The 11375-nt window shown below is 35.6% G+C and overlaps 1 protein-coding gene across 1 annotated transcript in view; it reads left to right on the top strand.

Moving 5' to 3' along the window:
• The window catches only part of pear1 (platelet endothelial aggregation receptor 1), an 85178-nt gene extending 74650 nt beyond the window's left edge, over positions 1 to 10528 (top strand). The window contains exons 13-24 of the mRNA XM_073846746.1: positions 375 to 538; positions 881 to 983; positions 2079 to 2225; positions 2326 to 2457; positions 2842 to 2970; positions 4181 to 4306; positions 4403 to 4612; positions 4707 to 4816; positions 7039 to 7165; positions 7277 to 7339; positions 7420 to 7620; positions 9738 to 10528. Coding sequence (XP_073702847.1) covers positions 375 to 538; positions 881 to 983; positions 2079 to 2225; positions 2326 to 2457; positions 2842 to 2970; positions 4181 to 4306; positions 4403 to 4612; positions 4707 to 4816; positions 7039 to 7165; positions 7277 to 7339; positions 7420 to 7620; positions 9738 to 9880 — 1655 coding nt within the window. The 3' untranslated portion in view covers positions 9881 to 10528. The remainder of the gene's footprint in view (positions 1 to 374; positions 539 to 880; positions 984 to 2078; positions 2226 to 2325; positions 2458 to 2841; positions 2971 to 4180; positions 4307 to 4402; positions 4613 to 4706; positions 4817 to 7038; positions 7166 to 7276; positions 7340 to 7419; positions 7621 to 9737) is intronic.
• Positions 10529 to 11375: the final 847 nt, after the last annotated feature.

Raw genomic sequence — 11375 nt, 5'->3', positions numbered from 1 at the left:
TAATGACCAATAATGACCAAAATATGTATAAAACGATGTGGATTTTTAATTAACGTAAATCTTTCATGGGTTTCCTACTACATATTTGAGTAAGAGACATCATTTGTTATATTAAGCCATGCAAGTCTTAATACCAGGGTTCCCTTTAAAAGACAGAATGAACTAATTATTTCATGAATGAAACACTCAGTCTAGAATCTAGAGAATCTGTAAGTCAGCAAACAAGTCAATAACAAATAAACAGACAAAATGAATGGGAAATTTTTATAAAATACTGTTTACTAATGCTCTCTCAATATAAAATATTAAATATAAACTATTTTTGATTGATTGAACAATGTCACCCAACAGTGTTTTTGTATTTGTGTGTTCAGGATGGAGAGGAATTGACTGTTCTATCGCATGTTCAGAGGGCACGTGGGGTCCTAGTTGCAATTTAACATGTCAGTGTGCAAACGGAGCATCCTGCCACCCTGCTGATGGTTCTTGCAAGTGCACCGCAGGTTGGAGAGGAGCTTCCTGTGACGAGCCCTGTCCAGTAAGTTTGCTTTATCATCTGTGCACATGTATTCGATTTACAATAACCAGTTGCAGGGAATTCATCTTTAGTCACACTTTTTTTCTCCTGTGAACTGAATTTGACATCTGTGTTATTGTCTGTTCAGCATATATGTCTTCTAAATCATCTGCAGTAATTTTATGCCATCAGCAAAAGCTATTAACCTCATGGCAAATGCATAACACTCTTTTTCTTAGAGTACATGTTGCATGGCCATCATTCAGATTAAAGTAGCAATTATGTTAGAGCTGTATAATCACACTGGGCAGACTCAGAGTTACTTGATCATTCTGAATTACATTTCCATTCTGGTTTAAACAGATCGGGACATTCGGCCCAGGCTGTCAACACAAATGTGACTGTCTGCATGATGAAGGATGTGAGAGTGTTACAGGCCAGTGTCTGTGTTTACCAGGCTGGACAGGTAGGACTTCGTTCACATTTACAGCTGAAGTCAAAAGTTTACATACAGCTTGCAGAATCTGCTACATGTTAATTATTTTACCAAAATAAGAGGGATCATACAAAGTGCATGTTATTTTTTATTTAGGACTGGCCTGAACAGGATATTTTTATACATTAACATATAGTCTAAAAAAGAAAATAAAATGACAATAAAAATTACCCTGTTCAAAAGTTTACATCCACTTGATTCTTAATACTGTGTTGCTTCCTAAATGATCCACAGCTGTTCAAAAACCTTCTGGTCCCACAAATGCTTTGGTTTTTCAGCATTTTTTTGTGTATTTGAACCCTTTCCAACAATGACTGTATGATTTTGAGATCCATATTTTCACACTGAGGACAACTGAGTGACTAGTACAACTGTTACAGAAGGTTTAAACGCTCACTGATGCTTTAGAAGGAAATGCGATGCATTAAGAGCGGGGGGTGAAAACTTTTGAATGGAATGAGGATGTGTACATTTTTCTTATTTTGCCTAAATATCACATTGTTTTGCCCCCTCTAAATGCATGTTTTTTCCTTCTGAAGCATCAGTGAGCACTTGAACCTTTTTTAATAGCTACATACAGTCACACTGTTGGAAAGGGTTCAGATACACAAAAATGCTGAAAAAACAAAGAATTTGTGGGACCTGAAGGTTTTTTGGAAGAACAGCAGGCAGTTTAACTGCTCAGGACAAACAAGGGATTCACGAACAACTGTCACTAAACAAACAAAAAAAAAAAACACACAACTGTGTATCATTTAGGTAAAAACACAGTATTAAGAATCAAGGGTATGTAAACTTTTGAACATGGTGGTTTTTATAAATTCAGCTATTACTTTCTCTTGTGGACTATACTTAAACTTCTTTTATGTGAAATATCGTATTCAGGTCCGTAATAAATCAAAAATAACATGCATTTTGTATGATCCCTGTTATTTTGGTAAAATAAAGAACATTTTGCAGATTCTGCAACGTGTGTGCAAACTTTTGACTTCAACTGTATAAGGCCTACTGTATTATACTGCTATTAAAATAGGATATTAGAGCGTGTCTTTCATTTTTCTGCAGGTCTGCGCTGCACACAACAATGTCCAGAGGGAACATGGGGCCTTCAGTGCAACCAGACCTGCTCCTGCCTCAACAGCGCCACCTGTCAGGCACATACGGGAACCTGCCTATGCAAACCCGGATTCTGGGGAGCACAGTGTCAACACAGTGAGTATATATATACCTGTCTGTGCATCCAATGGCGTCTCTAATAGTTCAGGTCACATTAGAGCTGGTTTAGACAGTGCTCTTTTCATTTTCTTTGTAGTGTGCAGTGCTGGTCTGTTCGGAGAGCGGTGTAGCCGTCAATGTCCATCATGTGTACATGCCTCCTCCTGTCATCACATAACAGGCGATTGTCTGTGTCTGCCTGGATATACCGGACACCTGTGTGAACAAGGTTAGATATAAACATGCACATGTAAAAGTAAAACATTTCCATTATTTATTCACCCTCATGTCATTTTTAATTTAAAATCAAACACAAAAGGAGAATTTCAAAGCAGTTATGACTGTTCATAGTGACCACATCTGTCAAGGACTAAAAAAGCTATAAGCACTATAAAAGTCCATTTAAGTCATTACTCATTGAAAAATAACAGCATACAATTTTGGAACAACATGAAGGTGAGTAAATAATGTAAATAAAATAACAGAATTGTCATTTTTGTGTGAATTAGCTTTTTAAACCTAAAACATCCACAGCAGCAAATAGTCTACAGAATAATCCGCTATTTTAAGGCTTGTGTAAATCATTTAATTGCTGTTTTTGATTGACTCCTAGCCTGCCCACTTGGCCGGTATGGACGCCATTGTAGCAATGTGTGCAAGTGCACCAACAATGCAACATGTCATCACCAGGATGGTTTGTGCCTCTGTCCCGCCGGATGGACTGGACCGGACTGCTCTTCATGTGAGTTTCTGAGAGATTATTTGATTTCGTTTTCATATCTTATGCAAAGTGACATAAGATGTTTCGTTTTCTGAGAAGTGAGGTAAAACAAGAAAAATATCTGCCAATGTGGTAACAAAAATAAACTTGTTTTTCTTCTGAATGAAGTTGATTTTTCTTACCCCACTTAATTCGAAAAGAAATTAAGGTTTTCTAAGGAAAACATTCTAGGATTTTTCTCCATATAGTGGACTTCAATGGTGGCCAACGGGTTGAAGATCCAAATTGCAGTTTCAGTGCAGCTTTTAAGGGCTCTACATGATCCTAGATGAGGAAAAGGGTCTCATCTAGCAAAACGAAAAGTCATTTTCTAAAAAAAGTATACAAATGTGTATACTCTTTAACCACAATTGCTCATCTTGCACTAGCTCTACGATGCACATCTTCACGCATTACGTAACCATGTTGGAAAAGTCACGGTTGGTTTGTTCTTTGTCCTGTGTACTTCAGTTCAAAAGCATAGGGGAGGGCAAAAAAAATCCATTTTATTTTCTTCTTCAACTTCAAAATCGTCCAAAATCGTTGTTTTACCTTTTTTGTTTTTGACTTTCTTTGCACGTTTGCTTTGTAAACACTGAGTTGGAACTTTCGCCTAACATGTGAGTTCAAGCTAGTGCAAGAAGTGCATTTGTGGTTAAAAAGTTTATATTTTTTTCAGAAAATAGCTGATTGTTTCACTAGATAAGACCCTTATTCCTTGGCTAGGATTGTGTAGAGCCCTTTGAAGCTACATTGAAACCTTCAACCTGTTGGCCACTATTGAAGTCTGTTGTATGGAGAAAAATCCTCTAATGTTTTCCCCAGAAAAAATTAATTATTTTTCAACTGAAGAAAGAAATCTTGGATGAAATGATCAGGATTTTTTCATACTGGAAATTAACTAATCCTTTGAGTAAATATAACTTGATTGAAGGATGTTTAGATTTGTATACAAAAATACTGAGTAGGAAAATGACTGCATAGTGTGTTACAATAATTAGGCTGAAGTTGAATATTAAGAGTTGTTTCTCCTAGAAAAGACTGTTTGCCAGTTTTCCTGGATGTGGTTTCGGAATAAATAACTCATACTGTAATTCTCAGCTGAAAATACATTTTTATTCCTGGATCAGGCTCAATATGTCTTGTCACTCTACAAGTTCATCAAACATTTGCCAAATGTCTGTCTTTGCAGCGTGTCAGACTGGGACATTCGGCACTAACTGCGCACAGACCTGCTCGTGTGCCCCCAGCCATTCCTGCGATCCTCACACTGGAGACTGTGTTTGTGTACCTGGACCAGGCGAGGACTGCAAACCAGGTATTAAAATAAGCCTAAAATACTTTTGCTTTATTAAATGTTTGCATTGTTATTGTCTGTCAGTGTGTTTATTGTAAATGACTGTGTGTTTTTCAGAGCAAGAGCTTAGTATGATGGTGCCCGTGTCTCCAGTGGAGAAGGACTCATGGGGTGCGATCGCAGGAATTGTGGTGCTGGTGATTCTGGTTGTGCTCCTGTTGGCTGTTCTGTTGTTGTACCGGCGCAGACAACAGGACAAACAGAGCAACACACCCGTTGTGTCTTTCTCCTCAACCCGCACCGTCAGTTCAGAATACGCTGTGCCAGGTATGAGCCACTGGAGTTTTTGATATTTTTTGTAGTGCCTCATTTAATTTATATATGAAAACATTTTTATTTGGTATTTGCTTATTTCTTGTAGATGTACCGCACAGCTACCATCACTATTACTCAAACCCGAGTTATCACACGCTGTCTCAGAACAGACCTCCACTGCCACACCTGCCCAACAACCAGGACCGAGGCATCAAGGTGAGTAATTCTATGGTATTATATGTATAATAACATGGTATATACAATGTTCGGAGTAGCATACTAGCATTCTACTCTTACTATATGAATACTGCGTATGGGATGTAAATTGTCATTAGCCAACTTTTGCACACTATGAATTTTGTTAGCTCTATTACAAAATGCTTCTTATATTCCTCATTTTAAGTTGCATTGGATAAAAGCGTCTGCTGAATTAATGAATGTAAACACTAAATTTGTGTGCATCCCAGAACCCAGACTATTTAACTCAGCCTTCCATCTACAATGTATGGAAGCCAATTTCTGCCACCGAATAAAAAAATAAAAAAGTAATTTCAACTTTTTATCTTACAATTCTGACTTTTTTTTTTTGGCAATTGCAAGTTTACATCTCGCAATGCTGACTTTTTTTCTCAGAGTTGTAAGATACAAACTTGGAATTGTAAGTTATAAAGATAAAAACTCACAATTCTGACTTTTATCTCACAATTTGGACTTTTTTTCTCCGAATTGGGAGTTTATATCTTGCAATTCTGACTTTATAACATGCAATTGTGACAGAAGTCAGAATTGTGAGATATAAATTTGCAATTCTAAGAACATATAATTTTTTTCACCCCAAAATTGGACTTTTTAACTTGCAATTGCAAGTTTATATCTCACAGTTTTTAGAAAAAAAGTCAGAATTGCGAGATAAAAACTCAATTGCAAGAGAAAAAAAGAATTGTGAGAAAAAAAGTCAGAACTGCGAGATATAAACTTGCAATAGCAAGAAAAAAAAGTCAGAATTGCGAAAAACAAACTCGAAAATACAAACATTGGTGAGAAAAAAGTTCATTTCTCGCAATAGTGAGATTGCCACCCAATTCTGAAGAAAAAAAGTCAGAATTTTGAGTTTACCTCTCGCAATTCTGACTTTATAACTCGCAATTTTGAGTTTATATCATGCAATTTTGACTTTGTAACTAGCAATTGCAGGTTTATATCTAGCAATTCTGACTTTTTTCTTGCAATTCTGACTTATTGTTCATGCAATTGCAGGTTTATATCTAGCAATTCTGACTTTTTTCTTGCAATGCAGACTTTTTTCTCTCACAAATGATTTTATGACTTTTTTTTTTCGCAATTGTGAGTTTGTCACCCAATTCAGAGAAGAAAAAAAGTTTATAGTTTACAGTTTATATCTCACAATTTGAGACTTTATAACTCACAACTGTGACTTTATATGACACAATATTTACTTTATATCTGGCAATTGCTAGTTTATATGAAGCAATTCTTAGAAAAAAATTAAGAATTGCTAGATGAAAACTCGCAATTCTGACTTTTTTTTCTTGAAATTCTGAATTTATAACATCGCAATTAAGAGTTTTTATTGTACAATTCTAAGAAAAAACAGTCAGAACTGTGAGTTTATTACAATTCTAAGAAAAGGTCGCAATAACATTTTATTTATTTAGTGGTGGAAGCAGGCTTCCATAGCAATGTGATGAATTTACGAGATAAAAAGTCAGTAAAAATCTGATAAAAAGTTGAAATCCAATCCAAATCCAATTATGAGATTAAAACATCATAATTAGTAAATCATTTTTGCATGTTATCTTATAACGAAGACTTTGCGTATCATAATTCATGCTTTTTATATTATAGTTATGACTTTGTCATAGCTATGATTTACCAAAGCATGCTTTTTTCTTATGTGGTGGAAATGCACTTCTATAAGAAATGGGCTTCCATAAGAATTAAATCTTTCATTTATACAATTATTTATGCATAACCCTCTAAAAAAGCAGTTATCTCTTGTCAGCGGTAGTGGGAAGTGCAGTAAGTAAATTAATTACATGTTTAAGTTTCATTACACATTGTCTGTTTTGGGCAGAGCAACAGATTATGTATAAAGGGATAGTTCACTCAAAAATGAAAATTCTGTCATTAATTACTGACCCTCATGTCGTTCCAAACCCATAAGACCTTCGTTCATCTTAAGATATTTTTGATGTTTAAGGCCTAGAAAGGTAGTAAGGACATCGTTAAAACAGTCCATGTGACATCAGTGGTTCAACCTTAATGTTATGAAGCTACGAGAATACTTTTTGTGCGCAAAGAAAGAAGCCGATATTCTGACGTAGAACCCGGATGTGCTGCGCCTTGTTTGCACGCTGTCCTGCGAATTTTGAACATTTAAAAGAAACAACTTTCCTTTTTGTCTTATGCTTTGACAGAACACCAACAACCAGCTTTTCTGCAGTCTGAAGAACATGGAGAGAGAGAGGAGAGGTCTGTTTGCGGCTGACACTAATGCAACTCTTCCTCCAGGCTGGAAACACCAGGAGCCACCTAAAGATCCAGGTAATGGATACTGGGAAACAGTTTTCACCATATGACTGCACTATATTTTTAGTTTGCTCTGTGCTGTGCGGTTGTCCGAGTAAATTGAATGTGGTCTTATTGTGTTTGCAGGGGCTTTTGGCATCGATCGAAGTTACAGCTATAGTGCTACTCTTGGGAAGCACTACAACAAAGGTAAAAGTCCCCCAGACATTCCTCTTCTGAATGTTCTTCTATATATCTTAGTTGTGTCTAGCATCTTGTTGTGTTTGCAGAGTTGAAAGATTCATGTGTGGCAGTGAGCAGTAGCTCTCTGAACAGTGAGAACCCATATGCCACCATCAAAGATCTGCCTGGCCTGCCGCCTTGTCCTCCGGAAAGCAGCTACATGGAGATGAAATCTGCAGTGCCTCGTGAAAGATCCTACACTGAAATCAGCCCACCAGTCATGACTCCCTCCGCTCTGTCATGCAGAGGTAGTTTTATTAAAAGAAATTGGGTATTATTCCTTTAAAATATATTTGAAAAAATGGGGAAAATATGTAGGGAAAAACAAGTAACTAAAATGTCTACAATTCATATTTATGCAAATATATGTATATTTACAAACTTAGAATTACATTTTCTGGCCAAAATATATAAAATATACATTGTTTTAATGTTTCTGTTCACGAAGCCTGGATTTATTTGATCCAAAGTAAAGCTAAAACTGTAAAATGTAAAAATATTTTTACTCTTTAGAATAACTGTTTTTTATTTGAATAAATTTTAAAATGTAATTTTTTCCTGTGATCAAAGCTAAATTTTCAGCATCATTACTCCAGTCTTTAGTGTCACATAATCCTTCAGAAATGATTCTAATATACTGATTTGCTGTTCAAGAAATATTATTTAATTATTATCATTATTATAATCAATACTTAAAAAGTTGAGTACTTATTTTCAGGATTCTTGGATGATCAGAAAAATCCAAAGATCAGTATTTATTTGAAATAAAACGTTTTTCTTACATTATACACTTTTTTCACTATAATTTTATATCTTTTTTTGGGAAGAAATTATAGGAATTAATCCTTTTATTTAGCAGGGATGTTGAAAATTGATCAAAAGTGATGATAAAGACTAGTGGTGGGCCGTTATCGGCGTTAACGTGCTGCGTTAACGTGAGACTCATATCGCGCGATAAAAAAAATATCGCCGTTAATCTATTCTCAAAGTTGGGTTGGGAGCTGGGTCTAAACTACGCAAGATATGATGACTTTCACCTTGATATTTTAGCGCGGATGACGTATATCTAGTTGAATTGCAATGTAGGGGGCGAGAACAAGTCTTCAACTTCTGTGAAATTACCACATCGAATGAGACGCCCAGACATGGATGCAGTTATGAAGCCGCTTCAGGGAAGGTGCGTGCGTTGCTAGACCCTTTTTACTGGGGCACGTTATAATTTACTTTGATAATCCCGAAATAAAGACATTAAACTATATGCAACAACTGAATTGACGCTTCTAAAAGCAACGCAGTTTATTGGAAGATGCACGCAGATAGGCTATCCATACCCGCGCGCCTGTATATTTTACTGGAACGCGCACGTCGTACAGCCTTTTGAGCAGAAGTACTTGGTTACACAAGTTTGTATAGTTAATTGTGTTGTAAATGCAATTGTCAAGCAGTTTGTAATGCATTTTGGAAACAGGAGATGAGCGCCTGCATGGTCTAATGCGCCACCTGGCTTGAGAAACCCGTTCTCAAAGACTTACTAGTCATTATTTGGGTAGCACACATATTCTGAATGCCTTCAGCAGAATTCAAATTAGCCATTTTAATCTAGATTAATCTAGATTAATTTCAAGATTTAATCTAGATTAATCTAGATTAAAAAAATTAATCTATGCCCACCACTAATAAAGACATTTATAATGTTACAAAAGATTTCTTCTGAACGTTCTATTTATCAAAAAAAATATTCTACTCAGCTGTTTTCAACATAATAATAATAACATTAATAAATGTTTTTTGAGCAGCAAATCATTATTAGAATGATTTGTGAAGGATCATGTGACTGGAGTAATAATACTAAAAATTCAGCTTTGAAATCACAGGAATAAATTACATTTTTTAAATATATTCAGAAAGAAATCAGTTATTTCAAAATTGTACTGTTTTTGCTGTACTTTGGATCAAATAAATGCAGGCTTGGTGAGCAGAAGAGACTAATGAAAAAAAAAACATCAAAATCTGTTCAAAAACTTTTGACTGGTAGTGTAAATATTCTAAATATATAATTAAAAAAAACTATTAAATATACACTGTAAACAACACAGCAATATATTTTTCAAATTGAAAAATTTTGTTTAAACTTTCAATGCCAGAATATATTACAAAAGGTACTTCAGAGGGCCAGAAAATAATTTCTAGTCTCAAAATTCATTTTAGATAGAGAACATATATAAAAATGACCTAAATATATGCGGAAATGTAAATAACTAAAATGTCTCAAAAATAAATTTATGCAAATGTAAATATTGTGACATAAGATAACAGAGTTTTGTCTGGTACAGCGTTTAAAGTGTGTTTGTTCACTGTATTTCAGAACACTGTTCCCTTAGCAACGTTGTGGAACAGGAACCTCAGAATCACTATGATATGCCTATCAACAGCCACATTCCTGGGCATTATGATCTGCCCCCTGTGCGGAGACCACCCTCTCCATCGCCACGAAGAGTGCCCCACTGATCTTCTTAAAGACTTTGGTTCTTCTCTAAAATCACTGCCAAATACAGTCTGCTTTACAAACTGAATAATGAAATACTGCCCACTACAGATGAATGAATGGATGCCACCAAAACTGCGCAACACTGCCATCTGCTGGACAACATCAACAACCATCGAATGGTCTTGGAGAAAAATATCTAATTTACAGGCATTTAACCCACTGCTAGGAACTTTGTTACTCATTTTCTTCCGACAGTATTTTTGGGTCGCTAAACTACTGCCATAAAAAAGACAACCTTAGAACTTGCTGGACGACTCGACGAGCTTCTATACAAAAATCTTTTCACCTATCACAAGTTGCTGTATTAAATCTTATGTGAAAACTGCAAAAGAACTGCACGTATGCTCATATAAAAGATGTACAAGTAAAGATATTAATACGAAATATCTGGGCATTAATGGGTTAAATGCTACATATTTTTCTGTTTTAAATGCTATTCATGTTTCTTAACTAATCTGGTAATCAGGGTGTAAATGACTATAACAGCTACAAAACAAGTTTTCATGTTTGTAAGATCCAGCATCGGGAACATTTTGCTATGAATGTCAGTTGAGTTTAACCATAAGAATTGTAAATAGTGTAAATAAAATCAAGGTTTTCAAGCACAACTTGTCATGAATCTCATTATTGTCTGTGACTAAAGGTATACTACAACCAAAAAATAAATTTCTCTGTTTTACTCATAGGGCTGGGAATCGATTCCAAAAAGAATCGATTCCGAGGCATTGGGAATCGAGAGTCGATTCCAACGTTTGGAATCGATCCTCTCAAGGGGAATCGTCTCCTAATTCAGAGCCGTTTTCAGTTCAACAAAACTTACCTCTTAAACGAAAGGCTGCATTCCATGAAGGCTGCATTTCGGCTGCAAGTCATCAAACGTCGATTGACGAAAATAAACTCAATAAAAACGACTCATTACTAAACTCGTCTGAGTTTAAGGATGCAGCCTTCAGTTTGAGAAGCACCCATTAATTTGCCTCTTGCTCGCTAATAGTTATTATAGCCTGATACATTTCCACGAAAAGATTCGTTCGGATAGATCATTAAATGAACCAGTTCAAAAAACGATTCAGATGTTATTTTACGGGAGAACGGCTCATGTTGTCCACAATTTTGAGTGCTGCACGACAGAATAGGTCATGATGTGTCTTGATCTTATTTACATCTTAAATAAATGCTAATTTTAATCTTTCTATCAGCCAATGATAACTCTGAAAGAAAACGCAGAGAGCACGTATAAGTGGCCTTGAGCGCATCTGATTGACAGCTACGCCACGAGCTCTTATATCAGTGTTGTTGTTAAAGTTCTGTTTATTTTGTTTCAGTGTATAGTTTGCTAATTTTGTCATTTTATACACGTCACGTCTTGTTTTATTCATGCAATAAATGCATGTCCACTGCTGAGCTGTGGGTTACGAATAATTTCCTGGGCAATGCATAAAAAATTACAATTTG

This window comes from Garra rufa, chromosome 9, assembly GCF_049309525.1.
Source record: "Garra rufa chromosome 9, GarRuf1.0, whole genome shotgun sequence".
Classification (NCBI taxonomy): Eukaryota; Metazoa; Chordata; class Actinopteri; order Cypriniformes; family Cyprinidae; genus Garra; species Garra rufa.
Note: the sequence above shows the minus strand (reverse complement) of the source record. Positions and strands in the feature narration are given on the sequence as shown.